Below are 25,250 nucleotides of genomic sequence, written 5' to 3'. Positions count from 1 at the left end.
GTGCTTGTTCTATTTTGGGCCAAAGTAAAACAAAGAAACAGTCTGAATTTGTCACACTGTAGTTGTATTTTTAAGTTGTTATGCCATGATTTTACCTGTCCGGATTTTCCTCCATGCATCCCCTGAGCTAAAATTAGTTTGACACCCCTGGTCTATATGTTGTGTACCTTATGACCTCACCCTATTGCTTGTATTCCGACATGTGACTTCTTCCAGGAAGTGAAAAACAGTGGTGTCCAACCAAGCCAAGATGGCGTTGTGCAGCAAGCAGCGTGCAAACTATCTGAGTACGTAGGAGGCCAAGATCTTGCAAAAAGCAGGTACGAGCAAAAAATCTAACAATGGAATGGAATAGATCCCTACACTTTATCAAAAAAAGATTTATCGAATGATATTAGGATTATCCGCTGGTCGCATTCCCATGCATGTCGATTTGGTGCTCCAGATGTCTTTCTACACGACAAAACAGATTAAAACTTAGAAAAGCATGGATGTCTACAACCTGTTTGTGTATGTCTGCGTCAAGGAAATTGGTATCAGGGCTATCCCGGATAAATAGGCATTGTTTTTGCTCAGGTAAGGTCGCATTTCATGAATTGACTTAGCATTTACAACCATGTTTGTTGCACGCACCGTTTTCGAGCGAGTATGTGTGTTTTTCCTCGTCTTTACCAAAATATAACAATAGATTTCAACGTAATGTATGTGCTGAAAGCTTAATTTATGATTGCTGCCTTTGGTAAAAGCTTAACTCTCTTAGGTTTTGCTCACATTTGCTTTCTTTTATTTAGACTCGCCAAGTTGGTGCTTTACGAAACATTCATAGTAAAAATGCGTTTAAAAAAATACAATTGATATCAAGATAATACTTAAATGGGAAATACTAAACGTTAAATGAAGTACCGGTAATCACTGCAAACTCATGCATTCTGTGACTCTGCTCCCTTGGACTGGAATGCCTGCTACTTTTGTCGTCGTCTTTTGTAAAATCTTGCCCTCTTTCACCCTTTTTGATTAAACGCTCGAGGAACCCGAAGAAATGTTTATCCTTTTCGCGATTTAATTGGTTCGTACAGCTGAAAACAACACAATCATAGGGCAGTGTTCTTTAAAAAAAAAAGTCTAAATGGTGCCTAGTACCCATGAAAAACTGATGCTGGCTTAACCACCATGCATATTCAATGTGCTAGATGTAAGCCGAATGTGACGTCATATGCAACCCAGCAATACTGTACATTAGGCAACATGTTTGGTGTCGAGTTAAGAAGTGTCACTATATGTTACAAGGCAAGCTGCATTTATTACCTCCACTAAGAGGTTGATGTTTTTTAGGGTTGCTATCATTAAGAATAGCCCCTTTTCCAGCAAAATTCCAGGAACTTTTTCATTTCCGGTGACTTAAGTCCCTGTAACTGAAAGGTTCCTATTGCCCTGTATGGTTTGCATTTCCACCGCACTTAAAATTCAGAGTAATTCATACAAATCAAGCTGAAGACGTATGGGGCAGTGGTATAGTTCTACATTCATGCTATGTAATTAAACTGACAATATTACTCTTGGGTCCGAATACCCCTGAAGTCTAAGTAAATAAATTACAAAGCAATTAGTTACAAACAAGCTAATTAAAAAACATCCATCCATCCATCCATCCATTTTTTACCGCTTATTCCCTTCGGGGTCGCGGAGGGTGCTGGAGCCTATCTCAGCTACAATCGGGCGGAAAGCGGGGTACACCCTGGACAAGTCGCCACCTCATCGCAGGGCCAACACTGATAGACAGACAACATTCACACTCACATTCACACACTAGGGCCAATTTAGTGTTGCCAATCAACCTATCCCCAGGTGCATGTCTTTGGAGGTGGGAGGAAGCCGGAGTACCCGGAGGGAACCCACGCAGTCACGGGGAGGACATGCAAACTCCACACAGAAAGATTGAACTCACGACTACTCAGGACCTTCGTATTGTAAGGCAGACGCAAAGGAGTGAAATTTACACAAAAAATAGAGCTAAGGGCATTATGTAATAAGAAAACAAATACATTTTAATAATATTAATGAACACAAACACAAATATTGGTCTTAAATATAAAGATACTTTTTTTTAGCTCTTTTAATAGACTATTTAATACAAATTACCTGATGACATCACAATCTCGACCTGTGGGAAATATTACGTTTTTCCCAATATAATGAATATTCATGATTAATCATTGTAATTTCAATATTGATAAGAATGATTATGATTGTTATTGTAGCCATAATTATGCAGCCTGAGTCAGATGAGTCTTTATGATCCTGTAATAGGTTGCGCAATTGATATTTGAAGTTTAATCAAAAATTCCTTATAAGCTCAATAGATTTAATGTATGCCTCTTCTTCTGTATGGATAGAAAATTATTATGTCACAAAATAGAATTCTGAAACAAAATCATGTCTGAAGCCCAGAACACTACAAAAGCATGTCTGAAGCCCAGAACACTACACATTTCCTCAGTTTTAGTATAGAGAAAAGGAAAGATTGGCCGAGCCCACTAGCATCCCTCTTTATGTTTGTGAACTTTATAGTCTATACATTTAGAGTGATGTGATAATCAAACACTCTAGAAGTCTAGAATTAAAGAGTATATAAGAGAAGTGACAGAGTGTGTACCTTCAGTGCTGAATGATGAGCAAAGGCAGAGTTAATCCTTAAGTGGTGGTGGTGGAGGTGAAGTGGCATCGGAGTCTGTGTCACTCTTTACAAGCTTCGTCGAAGCATGTTGCTTTTGTAGCTGTTTCAGCAGATTTGAATTGCTGTTTTGGGCAGTAGATGGGATCTTTGATCCAAGACACAACTTACATTTAACTAAAATGTTCTTTTCTTTGTGCTCGACAAAGAGAATATCTACATGTTAACAAACTCTACTGCAGCTCCGCCATGATCAGACACGCCCCCCTTCCCTCCCTCCCCACACCCACTCCCAGACACACACAACGTCTCTCTTCTCCGGCTTGTGACACAAGAAGAATCAGAAGCACGACACTGCAGCGCTCCAATAAATCACACTCAGATTTTCTGTTTCTAACCGATACTACATAAAAAATAACGTAAAATAACGCAGTAATGCATCATGTAGTAACGGTAACTGAGTTACTGAATATAAAAAATAACGCCGAGTTACCGCCGAAACTAACGGCGTTACAGTAAGTTAGTCCCAACACTGTTCTTCACTGATAGTGTTTTAATCTTATGTTTTATCTTTATTGGCTAAGCTTTAATTGTTTTAAATATTGGTTTGTACTGCAGCACTTTAAGAATTATTCAGATGAAAAGTGCGTAACAATTAAAATCTACTATTATTATTTTTGGCTGTAAGCGTTCCTTGAACGCACCGTAAAAAAAAAATCTCCGTGTTGTATTCTTCTAAGAACGTACAGCCTGTATGTTCAATGTACACAACTAAACATCTTCAGACATGTAAAATTTCCGCAACAACCCATGTTTTTAAACATTAAATTTTGCGTGAAAAATATCAATTCCGTTTTTTTTTACATAAAAAATCAATAAAAATACGATCCTAACTAAATTTGTTGAACGCCTGCTTCCGCCGCAGGTACTTGCTGTTCCTCTTACCTAAACACCGCACTGAGTTGCAGGACAGAGAGACGATCAGGATCTAACCATCTCACTAGCTTACTTGTTGTCGCCTCCGTTTGCTCTCCAAGCCGCAACGTTGACCAATGTCCACTTGGCTGCGAGTTATATTTAGATGATTACAATCTGAACACTTAGTCCCGAAGCAGTTGTAGTTCTAGACTATTTATTAGTAGCCAGCAAGAAGGTATATTTTTAACGTGACGGATTGTGACCAGAGGTCACAACAACAGACGTATGTTACCCAAGGGGGCGTGGCCACACTATATAGTTGACAAATCTGAATTCTTTGCGTGCATGTTATAACATTTTAAATTTCATTTTCTATGATGATAATGTTAGTAAATTCCATCCATCCATTTTCTACCGCTTGTCCCTTTTTTTGGGGTCACAGGGGGTGCTGGAGCCTATCTCAGCTGCATTCGGGTGGAAGGCTGGGTACACCCTGGACAAGTCACCACCTCATCGCAGGGCCAACACAGATAGACAGACAACATTCACACTCACATTCACACGCTAGGGACCATTTAGTGTTGCCAATCAACAGAACCCACGTAGTCACGGGGAAGACATGCAAACTCCACACAGAAAATTATCCACCAAAAAAAGTAAAGATTCTGTGGTACATTACATGAGACATTTAATTGTCAAAAAGACAGCCAAAAGAGGTTGGTAGATGAGAACAAATCTAAAGGTAAAATATATTGTAGAAATACACCCAATTGCAGGAAATGTCATTTTGATTTAAAAAATGATCTTTCAGTGTTTGCGTGGTAGCACTTCCTGCTGAAAGAAATGTTCCTCTTTTTTCTCAATTTTCGTCTTTTTTTCCTAAATTTTCCTCTTTTTTTCCTCAAACTGTGCTCACATCCCTGATTTCGGGAAGCATTAATGCTCTTTTTCCCAATTGCTCTAAATTTACTTTTCCTTAATTTTTTCCCATCATTCTTTACTAGTTTTATCTTTAAAAAATTAGCTGCGAGCTGCCGCTGACCTTCCAGCCACACGTTAGAAAACTTGAGTCCCAGTCTCCTCTCTACGTTCCTTGGGTAAGGGTAATAGGATGTAAAACATGCTTCCTGTGGGCACACACACAGCAAGAGAAGAATCTTTTTCCTGCTTTTTTTGAAGGCAAATGTCCCCTCTGTAATGATGGGAATATTTGACCTGGAAATTTTAAGTCCTATAGTTTTAAACAGTGCAAAGCAAAATCATTCTATTTGTAAATCACACCTTCTGTACTAATTAACACTTTACTTATTCCATTAACAGATTAGCCGAAAATAAATACTTGAGAGCATTTGATGTGTCTATACAGCTGTAAATAAAGATGTAATTTCTGTTATCACTGCTGTCTCGTTAGACGAAATGTTCCTACTATTGTTGTTAGGCCTCCTGTATATGATTTTCAAAATCAATACATTAATTCACCTGATAAAAGTTGAACCATCCATCCATTTTCTACCGCCTGTCCCTTTTGGGGTGGTGGGGGGTGCTGGAGCCTATCTCAGCTGCATTCGGGCGGAAGGCAGGGTACACCCTGGATAAGTTGCCACCGCATCGCAGGTAAAGTTGAACCAATCCCCCCCCCCCAAAGTCCTTATGTATTTATTATTATTGACATCTAAAAGCATGTCTCCAACTAGCACACTGACATGCCACCTACATGCTTTCCTCTATGTGGAAGGCTTTTAGTATAACTAAAATGATAACTAACTAAACGATGATTTTTAAACCCCATAGGGAACATTCCATTATTCCTCTCTATTTCCTCTCTAAAATCAAACTTTGCTTTGACAACAAAAGACGAGTCATTCCTTCAACTCCTTTTTTTCTATTTTAATCCTTACTTCAAAATATTTAAAGCAAACTGTAGTGTTACTGTGTGTGTCCACACGCGTGTCGCTGCTCCAAATAAGAAATAGTACTGCTCGCCCAGTACATTATTTAAATGTACTAATTGTAATGAATAATGCGCCTGTGTCTCTTAAACGCTGTGGTCCATAGACCTTTAATTACCTACACTACAGAATTATGTCTAGACATACTTAAGCTTACCGTATTTTTTGGAGTATAAGTCGCACCGGAGTATAAGTCGCACCTGCCGAAAATGCATAATAAAGAAGGAAAAAAACACATATAAGTCGCACTGGAGTATAAGTCGCATTTTTGGGGGAAATGTATTTGATAAAAGCCAACACCAAAAATAGACATTTGAAAGGCAATTTAAAATAAATAAAGAATAGTGAACAACAGGCTGAATAAGTGTACGTTAAATGAGGCATAAATAACCAACTGAGAACGTGCCTGGTATGTTTACATAACATATTATGATAAGAGTCATTCAAATAACTATAACATATAGAACATGCTATACGTTTACCAAACAATCTGCCACTCCTAATCGCTAAATCCCATTAAATCTTATATGTCTAGTCTCTTACGTGAATGAGATAAATAATATTATTTGATATTTTACGCTAATGTGTTAATCATTTCACACATATGTCACTCCTGAGTATAAGACGCACCCCCGGCCAAACTATGAAAAAAAATGCGACTTATAGTCCGAAAAATAAGGTACTTCAGTGACTTCCTGTTCATGCATGATCATCTTCAAAATAAAAGTGTGCCTTTATTTTCTTACGTTTTACCACTAGCATTATCTTATCAAAATGTTGTTTACTAAAGCTAACTGATAACTATTGGAATTATCATGTATCTTTATTCATTGTGTTCCTGTCATTAATTATAGTTAGTAACTGAATGCATGGTGAACCACAAACGGGAAGTCTTGCTTTTCTAATGATGTTATGATCACACCTAGAATCCATATGTCTTAAACGTAACATTGTTATATTGTTATATTGTAGTCTATTTAATTCACACACAACAGGAGACGAACATAGACATAAACAAAACGCTGACAGCTAACTAAAGGTAAATCAAACTCTAATAGCCAAACACACCATCACTACAATACACAATAGAGACATATAGAATGCTTTACATCAAATTACTTAGAATTTGACCTTTTTGACCTCAGCAGTCAAAACCAGAAAGACAATTTCAACACAATAATTGTTGTTTTAACCCTTTTACGTATATACTTGTTCCTGCGCACTTGGCAACACTCCCACTATATATTCAGTTTTACAATTGTATATTGTGATTAACATGGTTTGGAGTACTAATGCACTCTCGACTTCAAGAACACAATAGCCACTAACTGACATGTTGACCAATATGACCTTCTACAACACACACATGCCTTAGGCCTATACAGGATAGGAGGACTTTGACAAGACGAACAGACACACAGACAGCTGTTATTATTTGTATCCTGTATGGTTCATCTTCGCCTTAAGTACTGTATGTATACTGTATGTTTGCTTAGTACTTAATATCTAGCAGGTCTCATCAGAAGATATACTACATTTGGGCCTTAACTGCCTTATGCACAAAAATTATTTTTCCAGGTCAGGAAAAATGTTCATTTTGGGGCCTCTGAGGTCCATGGGTGTCAGCTGGGCACATTGGAAGTTTTTGCGTCCCTTCTGTCTCTTATGATTTATCTCCTTTATAGACTTCTATATATGTCAGTGATGCTATAGAAATGTAGTTACTGTATATGCAACATATTATATCACACATCTTAATAAGATTGAGCATTCAAACAACATACCATCCATGCATTTTTCCACATTCCCAGCAACAAAAGAGTAGTAGTGTATAGAAAATGTGAAACAAATTCCAAGTCCTCAGTCAAACTTTTAAATCACCAAACAACACAACAAACAGTCACTGGTCTTCTTTTTTTCCCCTAGAGCTTTGCGCTCCTCCCATGCAGCCCACATGCACACACACACGCGCACGCAAACAGACACACAAATGCATATTCGTATTGTGAGGCACATGCACTAATGACTTATTTTAAAATCATGGCCTGAGGATATCCTCTAAGAATAACAATCAATTAAATTGTATTTATATGGCCCTTAATCACAAGTGCCTCCCCTGATCCGAACCCACATATTATGTGTCCCTACTTCTCCAAACGTCTGAACACATGCACATTTCATCCTGTAGAATTAGATGCTCTTCGACCCCGAATGAACCTTGAGCAAGTCACTAAATTCTGCACTGCACTGTAGGACACCAACAATGACTTTACTGCTTTAATTTGTCTGCGTCAACAGAAGTGTTCCAATCAAGCCATATGGAGAGCAGGGGGAGGAGTAAAGGTGTGTTTAGTTTGTGAGCGAGCCAACTTTGTCACACACTGGAGCCTGAACATCGGATGCAAAGGACAGAGGGACTCAGGTATGGTTCTGCTCTATTTGGTCAACTGAGACTCCTTTAATGTGGATTATTTTTCAGACAGAACTACTAACATTGTCTTGCTGTGAAACATACAATATTTCAACTTGCATCTTCCCATAATAAGAGTAGGCATGGCTGAAACAGACAAGTTTCGAAATGATGCAACAGACTGCCAACAATATATTTGTTTAAGGTAATATTTTGTAACTGTTCGAAAAACTGGATTAGTGGGCTAATTAAATTGCACCAAAGTCAAACAGAGGAAATAGAAAAATAAATGGTTTGCACTCATGATTTTATATTTTCCCAGGGATCTCAAAAATGAGGCTGACAAAGGTAAAAAGACAAAAGACCAACCACCAACAGTCCCCAAAGTTGGCTCTATTGAAGTGGTGAGTTATTTGTCTGCGTTCCTTCATATCATATATATATACACACACAGTATATATATATATATATATATATATATATATATATATATATATATATATATATATATATATATATATATATATATATATATATATATGTATATATGTATTAGGGGTGTGGGAAAACCTTTTTTTTTTTTTTTTTTTTTTTTAATTAATCAATCCAACAAAACAATACACAGCAATACCATAACAATGCAATCCAATTCCAAAACCAAACCCGACCCAGCAACGCGCAACAAACAGAGCAATTGAGAGGAGACACAAACACGACACAGAACAAACCAAAAGTAAGTGAAACAAAAATGAATATTATCAACAACAGTATCAATATTAGTTACAATTTCAACATAGCAGTGATTAAAAATCCCTCATTGACATTATCATTAGACATTTATAAAAATTAAAAAAAAATGAACGGTGGCTTACACTTGCATCGCATCTCATAAGCTTGACAACACACTGTCCAATATTTTCGCAAAGATAAAATAAGTCATATTTTTGGTTCATTTAATAGTTAAAACAAATTTACATTATTGCAATCAGTTGATAAACCATTGTCCTTTACAATTATAAAAGCTTTTTACAAAAATCTACTACTCTGCTTGCATGTCAGCAGACTGAGGTAGATCCTGCTGAAATCCTATGTATTGAATTAAATATATATATATATATATATATACATATATATATATACATCCTTCCTTCCTTATATATATATATATATATATATATATATATATATATATATATATATATATATATATATATATATATATATATATATATATATATATACATATATATATATTTACTTATAGTGATTTTACGTTTTAGTTAACATGCACACAGTATTCCTGTTTTTATCGAAATATTGAAAACAACTTGTGAGGCATGTGTATACCTTCTTCCAAATGCCAATTTCGAATAATAGTCATTTTCCAAATACTGAAATCCTGACTCTAACACCCAGATGCCTGTATCATTCTGAAAAGAATGCTTCTGAAAAAAATGCTTGCTTGTGGTATTGTGCATGCTTCACTGCTCAGATTGCAAATCATTTTGGAATTTGTTTAGGTCAAATGGAGGCAATAAAGGATGTCTGGGGTAAAGGATAAGAATGTATTATTATCTTATGGAGTCCTACAACAATGTAAGTACCGCAACAGGATTTGTTTTTAGCCTCAAGTATCTAAAAAACTTCAGAGGCAGCTTTTTTCTGTGTAATTGCTCACAGGGTTTTGTTGGGTCAATAAAAAGCATTACAAATCATTAGATAAATTTTGTATTAGTGATATTGTTATTATAAGCGCTAACACAGACAAACTATTCATCCATCCATCCATCCATTTTCTTCCGCTTATCCGAGGTCGCGTCACGGGGAAAGCAATCTAAGCAGGGAAGCCCAGACTTCCCTCTACCCAACCACTTCATCCAGCTCCTCCCGGGAGATCCCGAGGCGTTCCCAGGGCAGCCGGCAGACATAGTCTTCCCAATGTGTCCTGGGTCTTCCCCATGGCCTCCTACCAGTCGGACGTGCCCTGAACACTTCCCCAGGGGAGCGTTAGGGTGGCATCCTGACCAGATGCCCGAACCACTTCATCTGGCTCCTCTCGATGTGGAAAAGCAGCGACTTTACTTTGAGCTCCTCCCAGATGACAGAGCTTCTCACCCTATCTCAAAGGGAGAGCCCTGTCACCCGGCGGAGGAAACTCATTTCGGCTGCTTGTACCTGTGTTCTTGTTCTTTCGGTCATAACAAAAAGGCTCATAACCATAGGTGAGGTTGGGAACGTAGATCAACCGGTAAATTGAGAGTTTTGCCTTCCGGCTCAGCTCCTTCTTCACCACAACAGATCGATACAGCGTCCGCATTACTGAAGACACCGCACCGATCCACCTGTCGATCTCACGATCCACTCTTCCCTCACTCGTGAACAAGACTCCGAGGTACTTGAACTCCTCCACTTGGGGCAAGATCTCTTCCCCAACTCAGAGATGGCACTCCACCCTTTTCCGGGCGAGAACCATGGACTTGGACTTGGAGGTGCTGATTCTCATCCCAGTCGCTTTCACACTCAGCTGCGAACCGATCCAGTGAGAGCTGAATATCCTGGCCAGATGAAGCCACCAGGACCATATCATCTGCAAAAGGCAGAGAACTAATCCTGGAGCCACCAAACCGGATCCCCTCAACGCCCTGACTGCGCCTCAAAATTCTGTCCATAAAAGTTATGAACAGAATCTGTGACAAATGGCAGCCTTTGCGCAATCCAACCCTCACTGGAAACGGGTCCGACTTACTGCCGACAATGCGGACCAAACTCTGACACTGATGATACAGGGAGCGGACCGCCACAATCAGACAGTCCGATACCCCATTCTCTCTGAGCACTCCCCACAGGACTTCCAGAGGGACACGGTCGATTGCCTTCTCCAAGACCACAAAGCACATGTAGACTGGTTGGGCAAACCGTCATGCACCCTCAAGGACGGTGCCGAGAGTATAGAGCTGGTCCACAGTTCCACGACCAGGATGAAAACCACACTGTTACTCCTGAATCCGAGGTTCGACTATCCGGCGTAGCCTCCTCTCCAGTACACCTGAATAGACCTTACTGGGAACGCTGAGGAGTGTGATCCCAAGATAGTTGGAACACACCCTCCGGTTCCCCTTCTAAAGATAGGAACCACCACCCCGGTCTGCCAATCCAGCGGTACCGCCCCCGATGTCCACGCAATGTTGCAGAGTCTGGTCAACCAAAATGTAAATTTAAATGTGTTATACTTGTAGAGCGGTTTCTACCTTCAAGGTGCTCAAAGCGCTTTGACACACTATTTCCACATTCACCCATTCACCATTCTTTGGGCTGTGGGGACCGGCCGGGCTTTGCTCCAGAGGGGGGCCCTGGTGACCAGCGTCCGGGCAAAGGAAATCTGAGTCCTTGTTTTGTGTTTTTTATAACGGTCTTCGAGCTGCTCTTTGTCTGATCCCTCACCTAGAACCTGTTTGTCTTGGGAGACCCTACCAGGGGGCACAGAAGCCCCCGGACAACATAGCTCCTAGGATCATTGGGACACGCAAACTCCTCTACCACGATAAAGTGGCAGCTCAGAGTGCCCAAACGTTTTGCTTCCAAGGGCCAAAGTGAAAATCTGCCAATGGGCCGCGGGCCAAAAATTAAAATTTTAAGTGTGAAACACAAAAAGTTACTATATTTAGCACCAGTAACAATGTTACTATGTACATGGACCGGGAAAAAATTATTAGAGTATGATGTGCATTTTCATGCAACACACCTTGAATCGTAATGCTTTACTTTGCGCACCATATAACGTAAACGGAAAGGTGTGTTATTGTTTGTGCTATGGCGCAAGCAGTGACTTCCTCCGTGAACAAACTTGGCTCTGTACATTTCTGCTTGTCCGACGTTGTCATGGTATTTATTTATCATTTTTCCCATGTGTTCACTACTTTTGTTTTACCTCTCTTTTTGAAATGGAGCTGTGTTGTGCCTTTTATGTTGTGAAATTCTAGAAGTTAGCACTGGTCGTTAACAGTTCGTTAAAACGACAACCCTTCTTGTATTGTTACATCGACACATGACACTCATTTGCTAGTCTTGGTTCTAGAGCAACAAACTCAACATTATATAACGCTCCGTCTGTACCACGGCTGCAACAATTAGTTGACATTGTTGACAAATGTCGATAATAAAATTTGTCGCCAACAATTATACTTATTGACAAGAGTCGTGACGTCATCACTCTTGTTTTTAACTCACAAAAACAACACCAGTGATAACATGTAATGTGTGGGGATATGTCCTCCTATTCTTCTTAAAAACATGAATACCTTGCTCATTTTGCAAAGCGTACCTTTTTTTATGGCAGTACATCTGTAATATGCAAGCATTTAAAGGGGAGGCATGATGTCGAACATTTGGAGGGAGTATGCGGACACAGCTTCTACCTTGCAAGCTATCTAACAAGAGTGAGACGAAGTTGTGTGAAAAATAACTTTTAACTATCATTTTAGCCAAAGTCAGTCAGCGAAACTTTGTCTACATCAATTCAAGTACATTTTAAAGCAGCGTCATTTTGCAATGCCGTTAAAAAAAAGCACTCTTAACAAACGCGAACCGCGCACATTACACACACACAGAGAGCGAGAGAGAGAGAGAGAGAGAGAGAGAGAGAGAGAGAGAGAGAGAGAGAGAGAGAGAGAGAGAGAGAGAGAGAGAGAGATGTTAAAACTTTCTTTTTTGGGGCGGCGTGGCTCAGTTGGTAGAGCGGCCGTGCCAGCAACTTAAGGGTTGCAGGTTCAATCCCAGCTTCCGCCATCCTAATCACGGCCGTTGTGTCCAAGATACTTTACCCACCTGCTCCCAGTGGCACCCACATTGGTTTAAATGTAACTTAGATAATGGGTTTCACAATGTAAAGCGTTTTGAGTCACTCGAGAAAAGCACTATATAACTATAACACACTTTGAGGAAGTTAGATTTTGTGTTTTGTTTGTTTTCATTGCTGTTATTTCAACAGTTTTTTTTAAATACAAGGTTAATATTTTTTAGCTCTTTGCCTTTCCTTTCTTTTAAATAGATAACATTTTAACATTTAGTAATAACAAATTTTGTTATTTATTAATGAATTAGTCTTCTTTGTTGTTTGTAAGCACATGCCTAAAATATCTTAAACTGCATTTAGAAATCGATGGGAAAATTAGAGCCATTAAATATGTGTACACATTATTATCAGATTAGTTGACTAATCGTTAAGATAATCGTTGACTAATCGACTATCAAACTGATCGTTAGTTGCAGCCCCAGTCTGTACATGTTGAAATAAACAAACTCAGCAGTATATAACGCTACTTCTGTACATGTTGAATAATTAAACATAACCGCATATAACACTACTTCTGTACATGTTGAATGGGGGAAACTGCAGCAAGACAATCGCTTCTTCAAGACTAATACATTTAGTTCCCCCCCCCCCCACCACCGATGTATATCTGACATCAAAGACATGTGCAGTACAGATCATTTTAACTCGAATTTCTTAAGAAGTGTTTTTTATGCGCTAAAATCTGAATGACTATTGGCATTGATCGGAACATGTCTGAGCGGGTCAGAATAATCCGAAGGGGTGTTTACATGAAGCATTTTTATTCAGGTTCGGCTTTTAATCTGATTAAATGTGTCCATGTGCACATAGTTAATAATAGAAGGCAACTAGATAGCCAACTAGTTAGCCTAGCAAACATGCCATCAATAATTGTGTGACTCATAAGGATGTCCCAAACTTTTTCACTTCTGACACAATATTGATATTGATCCGATATCAGCAGGAATCATTAATCCATCCATTTTCTACCGCTTGTCCTTCTTGGGGTCGCTGGGGTGGCTGAGTACATACTTATATTATTTAGTAATGTGGAATGTTAGAAAAGGTTTGATCAAGATGAATTACTTAAACAGAGGCAATGGTACATATGGAAAACAGTAACCTATTTATTATTAACCGTCTAGAATGGACTTATGCTATCTTTAAGTTGGAGTGTACTGGTAATTGTTTTTTGGCGACACCGAGTGATCATAAACAATTATTAAGTTAAGTTATTGACATAGTAAGTTGAATGATGCGGACTTGTTTGTTACTGGATGCTTTCTGACACACTTCTGGCTTTGAGACTCATGCAACTACAATTATTCGATAATTGTTTATATTGACAAATATGCTGTTTTATTAATCAATGATTATTACCTATGTCTAGCTTGTGTGCTATTGTGTGCTCAGCTGTTGTGTAGCTGCTAGCTTCTCATAGTCCTACAGCCTTTTTACAGCATGTTTACCTTTTGTAAATGACTTTAGTAAAATAGGAGAAATTGTGTGCTTATTGGAGGCCATTTGAAGGGTAACTGGCTGTCTAAAGTTGCACAAATAAACACTTTGCAAGACTGCATGTATCACACATGATATCACACACAAGCAAACACGCTGCAGTACTGCTTGTATCGCACATGTTGTCACACACAAGTAATTACGCTGCAGGACTGCTAGTATCGCACAAGACATCAGACACAAGTAAACTGCCTGTAGTAAAACTAATATTAGAAAGTTCAGATTCAAGCCGATATGATCAAATACTTGTTTTTTATGCTGGTACTGGACCAATATGTGGTATCAACACAGATCGGGGCACTCGTTGTGAGTTTAAAAAGGTCAGTATGAATATTTATACATATGGAACACACCAAAACTCGGCTCGACTCGGCGGGCCAAATTTGACCCCCAGACCCAACATTGGGCACTTCTGATTTATAGCGACGCCACGATCACGACCTTGTGTGCCAATTGTTTGAATTGTTGAGTGGTAAACGCTTCCTTGCTTACTTGCTTTCTTGCTCAATAAACTTTATTCTAGATCAGGGGTCCCCAAACTACGGCCCATGGGCCGCCAGCGTCCAAAATCCAATCTGCGGGAAGTCCAAAGTAAAAAAAAAAAAGTTTTTTTTAATTTTTTTATTTTTTTATTATTTTGTAAAAATCTGTCCTTTCGAATCCATTTTCTACCACTTGTTACTCTCGGTGTCTCCTAGCCGCTCAGGCAAATCATATTGTCTAAAACTGCATTTACCCATCGTTAACGTATATATATATATATATATATATATATATATATATACACACACACATATACACAGCCCCGTTAAATTGTTTTAACCCAATGCGGCCCCAGAGTCAAAAAGTTTGGGGACCTCTGTTCTAGATCATAAATCATGACTCTAACCTGAATAGTTGAAGGAAAAAGACGTATTTCGACAAGTTGATACACTTTGACAGCCAAATAAGACCCGTTAATGGCGAAAATGACACAAAAAGACGCTTGGTTCCACCCCCCTTCTCTTCACGATGATTATGAGTCATCCATCCATCCATCCATTTTCTACCGCTTATTCCCTTCGGGGTCGCGGGGGGGCGTTCTCTTCACGATGATTATGAGTCATTTTTCATCTAAACGGGAATATATGAACATCCTAGCAGTCGGTATCCTAATGACAGCTGTACTTGTACAGTAAGTGATGTTTTATTATGTTTGTTGGCTCTCATAAAGTCTGCAGTGAGCAGTCATCAGTCATCAAAAAAAAGCCAATGTCGTGATGCGTTTTTGAAATTAATAATAATAAATGAGCAAAGTACGTAAATATTAAATGCTATTAAAATGTGAACATTACTACATTACATACATACTTGCATCATGTACAGTATATAAAACTTTAATGGATGTGTTTGGATGTTTTTTAAGGGCTTTATAAGCAGAGCGGTTCCCATAGGTTCCGTTGTAAGCTGACTTTTGTTGCCATTTATTTGCTATTTAAGAATGCTTAAAAAAAAAAAAAAGACATCACTCGCCATGTCTTTCATAATGATCGTGAATGATAAACAAAATAAAAAAATAAAAAATGTAGTTCCCCTTTAAATTGTATTAAAAAGCATTAAATGTGATGTCCAGATGCATTTAAAAAATGCATACAATTATAGGCCTGGGCCGATAGTCAACAAGTCAATTAATGGAACGATAAATTAAAATAAACTTGATAACTTTACTGGCATCGATAAATTGCTATGTCTGTGTTTGTTTCTTTTCTTCGTCTCTTCGTCTCAGCACCTGAGCACGCTTATTTTATAGTAGAATTAAATGAATGTTTTGAAGCCTCTTGTCAGTCATCCACAATCTTTGTTTCGGTTATGAGCAGGCGAAACCGCTAACTCACACACACAGAACGCACGGACATTGCCTCGCTAGCCACTACTTGCTAGTGAGAAGGACTGCTACGTAACAAGAGACAGGAGGAAAAAGGATGATTACAAAGCCAGATGTCCCTGTGTGGGAATATTCATCCTCAAACTGAATGAGCAACATGCGCTTATATGCTGTGATGACATTGGCAACAAAAAAGACAACAAAACAAACCACCCAATCCAGTTTTTCCAACTAGGGAAATACTACACTTCAAGGTGTTCAATATGTATTGAAGGCACATATTTGATTACAGATATAAGTCTATTTTATTCATATATGTTTGTTTACCTATTTGGGATAATTAAGTTATTGACCTTCGATTTACAATAGTATAAAATACAACAGTAATGAAAAATATGTTCATTGCGTTTAAAAGGGTTACTTGCATTGTTATTAAGGAAATACATCAAACAATGTACTAATCTTACCCAGTTTAAAGAACTGTTCAGACTCAAACAGTTTACAAAGAAGAAGAATCTTGATAAACATGTTGATCCTCCCTTAAAAATATACATACAGCTACGCTCTCAACTAACAAGCAGAGTGTTAAGGTCGGTATCCAGGGGTGACTATAATGTTCCAAAAAGAAAGTCTGCCTTCTCCCAAACAGCCTTTTCCTACAAAGCCATCAAAAAATCTAAAGAACAACTCATGTTTTCACAGCTTCTCACAGGTAGTCCTGCACACATTAACAATACCAGGCGGGTATTTGACAATCAGATGATACCCTAGCGGGTGCTGTCTAATAACCTCCAGAGTACCAGTCTAATTGTGTAATATCACCATCTTGTTTACGTATGCAGTACCAATGGGGTCAATAGCTATTGGATGATAACCTTGTGGGTACCATCTGTTATGTGGATTTTAATAAAAACTGTAGTACTTTATTTTCACTTGCAATATATCATACTTGCCAACCCTCCCGAATTGTCCGGGAGACTCCCAAAATTCAGCGCCTCTCCCGAAAACCTCCCGGGACAAATATTCTCCCGAAAATCTCCCGATTTTCAGCCGGAGCTAGAGGCCACGCCCCCTCCAGCTCCATGCGGACCTGAGTGAGGACATCCTGTTTTCACGTCCGCTTTCCCACGATATAAACAGCCACGGCTTTTAGAGAGTGCACAACTGCGCACACAACAAAGAGACGAAGCAGAAGAACGAGGAACATACAGCCATGGCGACGCCGACGATGAGTAAGATGAAGAGATACGCTTGTAAGTTCCAAAACGAATGGAAACAAGAATTTCAGTTTATCCAGGACAGTTCGAAGGGAAAGGGGTATGCTGCCTACGGATATACTCACTCATGAACGGTCAGCAAAGCACAAAGCGGCGGCAACGCAGCACCGGTCCCAGCCCAGTATTATGGGCCTCCTCGCTAAATGGAGACCCGATGGTGTAACTTATGCCGAGACAAAGATGGCTATGCTGATAGCTGGACGCAACATCCCGTTTTCATTTGTGGATGTCTACAACAAATCCGTGAAGGATATGTTACCGGATTCAGAGATCGCTCGCCAGTACGCAAATGGCAGAACAAAGGCTACTCAAATAGTGAAAGGTAAGTATTGTTATTTTTTTTAGTAAGTGTAACCCATATGGAAATATAGTGTCACAAATATATTCGCCTATTATTAATTTATAATATATGGTGTGCCAAAGTCACTTTTGGTCACTTAAAAAATGTTAAAATTGATTTGTCAAAGTCATGTGGTCACTACAGGTTTAAATTAATGATGCATGCACGCAGCATGTTATTCACATGTTGGCCAGTAGAGGTCGCATGCACCTTTGTCATTACCGGCATTCCTTCACTGAACGTCACAGTGAAGGCACGAGTCATATCGTTGTGTTGCAAAGACAAGGTTTATACGTTAAAATACTTGTCAATTTTCAAACCGAGTGTTGGAAAAGCAGCATAAGATAGCCTGGTCCCAGTGGGAGTTGGGTTGCTGTGTTTTGTGCTGCTGAGAACTCCAGTAAGTGTTACTTTGTAAATGAGGCCTACAGAATATAACTGTTAGCTGTTAGCCTAGCATCCTGTTAGTGCTAAAGAGAGGAGTCTGATAACAAGACACAGAGTTAAGATGTACAAAACCAATTGGAGTAATATGATGTATTTAAAGAATGCCTTGTGACATGTTAGCATGTTGCAGTTGGATAACTTTATTGTATTTTTGTTTTGTGTAAAAAATATGTATATTTAATGTTACTGTGTTCAGCCTTATGTAGTGAGCAGAGAAGCTGCATTCATTCCAATGCTGCTAAAAGCACCCTTGTCATGCTGCTTAAAGGGGAACTGTTGATACATTTCATTTATTAAATTGATACAGTTAAAATGATAATCATTATAATACATGATGACCAAAATGTGATTTCAGTTAAATAATCACTTATTTTATTTTGTGATGGTTTAAAAAGTGATAATTCACAGTTCATAATTTAAAGATAAAAAGGTAAAAAAATCCTTAAATGGATGTAACTCATTTCATTCATTGAAGTCTTAAGTAAAAGGTGAAGCTACTATAATTTTCATGATTTGATGCTGCTGTTAAAGTCTTACAGACTTATATGGAGTACAGTGTGAACCGACCAGTATTCATATGTCCATGACAAAATAGTTAAAATGAGTAACTGTGTTTATTGATTTAAAATTGAAGTTAATATGGTACCATATGGAAGAGAACTAAGAGTAAAAAGGGTATTCTAACTGATTACATTCTGTACTGCTATGTGCAGATTGGTTTTTTTGTATGATCCTGAAGTCTGGTTCCAAGCTGGACTTGAGTTAAGATGGCGAGTCAGTCCCAGTGAGTGAGAGTCTGCGGAGAGGGAGCGTTTGGATGTGGTGTGGCCAGCTGCATCGGTCTCCACACTCTGCAGTGATCTATAACTGAACTGATCCACCATCAGAGTCGCAAGTATCGAACCGAATCAGTATGGAATAACGGATTACAATAGAACTAAGGATTCCCAACAAAGGAATATAGACAGTGTTCAATTCATTACTACCTGGGTAGATTGTATTTTTTGAAAGGACAATTTAAAAAGGACATTCTTCTATTTTGCTACTTTTGAATTTTGCAACAGAGCTCTATTTTTATTTCATTTTTGGGGGGTATTTTCAATTTAAAAAGCACACTGTTCATGTGTTATCGTTTATTATTGTGCAATAAATTTGCCAGCAGTTGTTCTGTGGTCCACTAAGTACGTAACGTCTCATTGCGAGTCCCTCAATTATACAGCCAAGAACCTAGCAATCTTAATTGTTGTACTAACCTGCTATCCTACAGTAGGGGTGCAACACACTTGGCGAGCCAGCCAGGAGCGCTGTGATTCCGAATTCATACTGTGCGTACAATACAGAACAGCTCTGGCAACGTTTGTTCACAATTTTTGTAATACCTCTGACTTTACACTTGAAATATGGATGTCATTAAGTCTGAAAACATTAAGGTACCCAGTTCAGTACTGGTCAGTGGCATGTCTGGTACTGAAGTAGATGAGGAGGTATTTGACTTTTTGAATCAATATGGGTCCATTGAAAGAGTGGTTAAAATTGACAGTTCCGATACTAAATTCCCAAATTCTGTTATTGTTGAGTTTAAATCTAGTGAAGGTGTTAGTGTTCTTGCACGTGATTTACCATATAACAGACCTTCTTCAGATGACAAAATTACACACTATGTGCAGCTCTTATCTAGTGTTTATGCTGCTAATGCAGGTTCGAACATAACCAAATTTTACCTGTGTGAGCTTGAAGGCATTGCAAAATTGAGTGGCACAGACTTTGAAAAGGTCCTGCGAGAGGAGTTGGCCACTCTAAATATGAATGCGGCCCCACTTAAACAAACCCTGCCTAGTGGTGCCAGATCACCCTTTCAGCTACCACTTGACCAAATTAACGCACCTGAGGTGCAGAGAATGGTCGTGGAGCATATTGTAAAGAGCAGTGACATGTCGTCAACACACCATGCCAGGTTGAGGCCTTTTTCTGGGAAAACTCCCTACCCTAGCCTGGAAGTCGATTATGACACTTGGCGTAGTAATGTCGAGTTCTACTTCAGCGATACCACAATCCCTGACAAGCAAGTGGTCAGAAGGATTGTAAAAAAGTCTCCTTCCTCCAGCTGTAAATGTTGTAAAGCATCTTGGGCCCCAGTCGAGCCCACGTGACTATTTGCATGTTCTTGACTCAGCCTACGGTACTGTGGATGATGCTGATGAGCTATTTGCAGCATTCCTTACTACCGACGCAGAGCCGGGTGAAAAGGCTTCTGCTTATTTACATCGCCTGCAGTCAATACTGAGCAAAGTAGTCAAGAGGAATGGCATTCCTGCCAGCGACGCAGACCGGCAACTGCTGAAACAGTTCTGCAGGGGATGTTTCAACAATAGTTTAATCACACATCTTCAGCTGTCCCAACTGCAGAAGGATGCCCCACCCTCGTTCTCCGAGTTGTTGCTTTTAGTGAGGACGAAGGAAGACAAGCAGGCTGCCAGATCTCGTCGTATGAAGCAACATGTTGGATTTCACAAAGCTAAAGTGCAGTCTAATAATGTGAACGTGTACAACTCTGATACAGATGAGAGGGACATAGCAGCCACTGCTGTAAAGGACAACTATAATGAGAGTACAAAGAAAATACAAAAACAACTTGCACAACTTCAATCCCAGTTGGCAAACCTGAAAGCGTCCGTGGATGAGTCTTCCACAAAGGCTACCTCCAAGGGAGCTAAACCAAAGAAACCCAATGAAAGGGAGCCTATGACAGAGGCTGTCCGAAGAGGCAAAAAGAAACCACGAGCGTGGTATTGCTTTAACTGTGGCGAAGACGGACATATAGCGCCAGCTTGTCCCAACGAGCCCAACCCGGAGGTTGTTGAGGCTAAACGCCAAGAACTCAAAGAGAAACAAAAGCTGTGGGACGAACAAAGCAAACAGGATTTTTAAATTCTGTTCCTGTTGAGGAGCAAACAGGAACAAAGACTAACACCAGCTCCAAACAAAATGTTTCAAGTTATTCCCACAGAACAAAGCACCAATCTAAAATACCAAAAGGTTTAATTGGCAACAAATGCATCAGTGATGTGACTGTGTCAGGTGTAAAGTGTTACTGCCTTCTTGACACAGGGTCTCAGGTGACCACAATTTCAAACTCATTCTACACAGAGCACCTGTCAGAACAGCCTATCCAACCATTCAATCTTCTTGATGTGGAAGGTGCTAATGGTCAGTCCGTCCCATTTTGGGCTATGTAGAAGTCAGTATTGGGTTGCCAAAGGAGTTTATTGACACTGCACCCGAAGTGAACACACTAGCATTAGTTGTCCCTGATCAACGCTCCAACATTGACCTGCCTGTTCTAATAGGGACCAACTTACTTGATGTATTATATGATGAAGAGTGCCAACACAACACTCAAAAGACCACTTCAACTGTTCATGGCTACAAACAAATCCTCAGTGCACTTGAATTCAGACAAAAGCTAAAGAGCACTGGGCAAATAGGTCTAATGACACTCAAAGGGAAACCACAGCAAGTTATTCCTGCACATGATAAAGTCCTTGTGGAAGGCCAGGTCAATGTCAATCCTGCAAATACGGAGAAATTGGCAGTTCTGGAGCAGCCAAGAAAGTCTGTCCTACCTGGTGGCATTTTCGTTGACTGTTGCCTCGTCACTTTGCCCCAGCAGCCTCAGCACAAGTTGGCTGTTTGGCTGAGAAACGAGACAGACCATGACATAACACTACCCACAAACAGTGTTGTCGCAGAACTACATGTTCCTGAAAAGATTGTTGAAAAAAGTCCATTATCTGACAAGAATGCAGATACTGTGAACTGTTGTAGTGCAACCTCTTCTACAAATCAGTCCACAAACAACACCCTGACGTTTGACTTCGGCAATTCTCCTCTACCAGAGGAATGGAAAACCAGAGTCACAGAGAAACTCAATGGTTACTCTGATGTGTTTGCACATCATGACCTTGATTTTGGTCATGCCACCAAAGTCAAGCATCGTATAAAGCTCAAGGACGAGACGCCTTTTAAACAGCGTTCAAGACCCATACATCCCAATGACTATGAGGCTGTGAGGGAACACCTTAAAACACTGCTAGAAGCTGGTGTGATAAGGGAGTCCGAGTCACCCTACTCGTCACCCATAGTTGTTGTAAAGAAAAAGAACGGTGATGTCCGACTTTGTGTCGATTACCGTAAGTTGAATACGCAAACCATAAAGGATGCTTATGCTTTACCAAACCTCGAAGAAGCATTCTCCGCTCTCACCGGGTCACAGTGGTTTTCTGTGATGGACCTCAAGTCCGGATATTACCAAATTGGTATGGCAGAAAGTGACAAAGCCAAGACTGCTTTTGTCTGTCCCCTGGGGTTTTGGGAGTTCAACCGTATGCCCCAGGGGATAACCAATGCGCCAAGTAAATTTCAGCGCTTAATGGAGAAATGTATGGGTGACATTAACCTGAAAGAGGTGCTTGTCTTTCTTGATGATCTCATTGTGTTCTCTGCCTCCCTGGAGGAACACGAGGCCAGGCTTCTGCATGTCCTCCAACGGCTAAGAGAATATGGTCTCAAGCTCTCTCTCGAGAAGTGCAGATTCTTCCAAACGTCTGTACAACTTCACTGTGGTAACGGATAACAATCCGTTAACTTACATACTCACCTCAGCTAAGCTAGATTCTGCCAGTTATCGCTGGTTAGCAGCCCTTTCTACGTTCAATTTCAATATCAAGTACAGGGCTGGAAAGAGCAATCAAGATGCCGATGGTCTCTCCAGGCGACCGCATGGAATGCTGGTTGATGATGACGCTTCACTGGAAGAAAGAGAGAGAATAAAGCGGTTCACCTCACATCATCTATCATCGTCACCTGACCATCTAAACTTACCTGAAGATGTAGTTACAGCCGTATGTCACCGACACATGATAAGAGAAACCGACAACTTACCTTCCATCACGTTGGTTGAATCTCTAGCTCTCAACGCCGACGCTATTCCAGACATCTACAGTGATGAAGAATTATTAGGTCATGTGACAGTACCCATCTTCAGTGAGGATGACCTCCGAGAACGACAGGAAGCTGACCCTGCCATCAAGCATGTTATTCATCTGTTGGAATCTGGAGGCCCAGTACCTCGGAACATTGGTCCTAATTCTCCTGAACTCAAACTGATGCTCAAGGAGTGGAAGCGCCTTGAGATGAGAGATGGTCTGCTGTACAGGAAGCGGAAATGTGAAGAGGAAACAATCTATCAACTCATTCTTCCAGAGTCCCTCAGAGTCACTGTACTCAAGTGTCTCCATGACGACATGGGACATATGGGCATAGACCGTACCATTGACTTAGTAAGGTCAAGATTCTACTGGCCACGAATGGCTGCGGATGTTGAGCACAAGGTCAAAACCTGTGGCCGGTGTGTTCGGAGGAAGACTCCGCCTGAGAAAGCAGCACCGCTGGTCAGTATCCAGACAAGTAGGCCAATGCAATTAGTCTGCATGGACTACCTATCACTGGAGCCTGATTCCCACAATACCAAGGACATTCTGGTCATCACAGACCACTTTACAAAATACGCGGTAGCCATACCCACGAAAGACCAAAAAGCTACTACTGTTGCGAAGTGTCTGTGGGAGCAGTTCCTGGTTCACTACGGCTTTCCTGAACGCCTGCACAGTGATCAGGGAAGAGATTTTGAATCCCACACTATTAAAGAACTGTGTGCCATAGCCGGTATCAAGAAAGTGAGAACCAGTCCTAGTCACCCGAGGGGAAACCCGGTTGAGCGGTTCAACCGCACCCTTCTTGGTATGTTGGGTACTCTGAAAGAAAAAGAAAAGAGTCACTGGCGTGATTTTGTTAAACCACTCACACATGCCTACAACTGTACCAGACGTGAGGTCACCGGGTTCAGTCCCTATGAGTTAATGTTTGGGAGACAACCCAGGCTTCCAGTTGATATTGCATTCAACCTACCCGTCAGGGAAGGAACACCAGTATCTCACTCCCAATATGTGCGAAATCTCAAGTCTCGACTCGAGGAGAGTTATCAAACAGCCATTGAAAACTCCCAGAAAGTTGCTGAGAGGAATAAGCAGCAGTGGAATAAACGAGTCAGAGAGTCCACACTTGAAGTAGGAGATAGAGTACTGGTGAGAAATGTCCGTCTGAGGAACAAACACAAACTCGCTGACAAGTGGGAGTCCGCTGTGTACAGTGTCTTACAACAGATGGGAGACTTACCTGTTTACAAGGTCCAGCCAGTGGATGAAGATGGTCCAGTTCGCACTTTACACAGGGATCTTCTGCTGCCGTGTGGGCAATTGGTTGAAGTCAAGGATGAGGAATCCAATCAGCCAAGGCTGATTCGTCATCCCAGGACAAGACAAAGTTCTCCTCAGATCCAAGAAGAGGAAAGTTCTGAGTCTGAAGAGGAGTACACAGTCCTTCCCGAGGAAACCTCAGCTCTCACTGAGAAGAGGTTTACAAAGGTCTATGACATCCCTAAACAGCTGGTTGTAGCTGACAATCCTCCCACAGAAAAGGAAGTGGGCGAGACACTACAAACCCAGTCACAAGTGAAGTCCTATGCTGGTAATGAGCCTGCGTTGCCAGTTGAAAAAGAAAAGGAATTTCCTGAGGTGGTTGGAGATCACCAGTTGGAGAGTAATGAAAATGGAGAACCGGGAAATAACACTGAAATTCCAGAAGCTCAAGATAATCAAGCCGAGGGAACCGACTTACCTAATGACTGTGGGGAAGGCAATATGGTACGCCGATCTATAAGGTTACGGCGGCCACCAGACCGATTGAACTACCCACAGTTGGGTAAACCCCTCATCTCTTTTGCTCAAAGTCTTTTAGACAGTTTCAATCACGCACTCATTTCCTTAGGTGACTACGACAGTCATGAGGTTATAGCAGCGTTTCTCAAAGTGTGGGGCGCGCCCCACTGGTGGGGAATAGAGACATGACAGGTGGGGCGCGAGGAACGGGAGGGAATTTCACTTTAATTTTTTTTTTTTTAAGATTTT

The 25,250-nt window shown here is 40.3% G+C and overlaps 1 protein-coding gene across 5 annotated transcripts in view; it reads left to right on the top strand.

Annotated features, from left to right (window-relative positions):
- Positions 1-25,250, top strand: part of LOC133602357 (phosphatidylcholine translocator ABCB4-like) — a 158,903-nt gene that overhangs the window by 23,328 nt on the left and 110,325 nt on the right. For 3 of the 5 annotated variants that reach the window (XM_061955550.1, XM_061955525.1, XM_061955566.1), the window contains exons 2-5: positions 217-320; positions 7,837-7,960; positions 8,090-8,153; positions 8,271-8,352. In XM_061955550.1, the coding sequence (XP_061811534.1) occupies positions 8,092-8,153; positions 8,271-8,352 (144 nt within the window). In that variant the 5' untranslated portion in view covers positions 217-320; positions 7,837-7,960; positions 8,090-8,091. Of the gene's footprint in view, positions 1-216; positions 321-7,836; positions 7,961-8,017; positions 8,154-8,270; positions 8,353-25,250 lie in introns of all 5 variants that reach the window. The other 2 variants (XM_061955533.1, XM_061955542.1) reach the window with 2 other exon arrangements.

The sequence above is a fragment of the Nerophis lumbriciformis genome, linkage group LG04 (assembly GCF_033978685.3).
Source record: "Nerophis lumbriciformis linkage group LG04, RoL_Nlum_v2.1, whole genome shotgun sequence".
Taxonomy (NCBI): domain Eukaryota; kingdom Metazoa; phylum Chordata; class Actinopteri; order Syngnathiformes; family Syngnathidae; genus Nerophis; species Nerophis lumbriciformis.
Note: the sequence above shows the minus strand (reverse complement) of the source record. Positions and strands in the feature narration are given on the sequence as shown.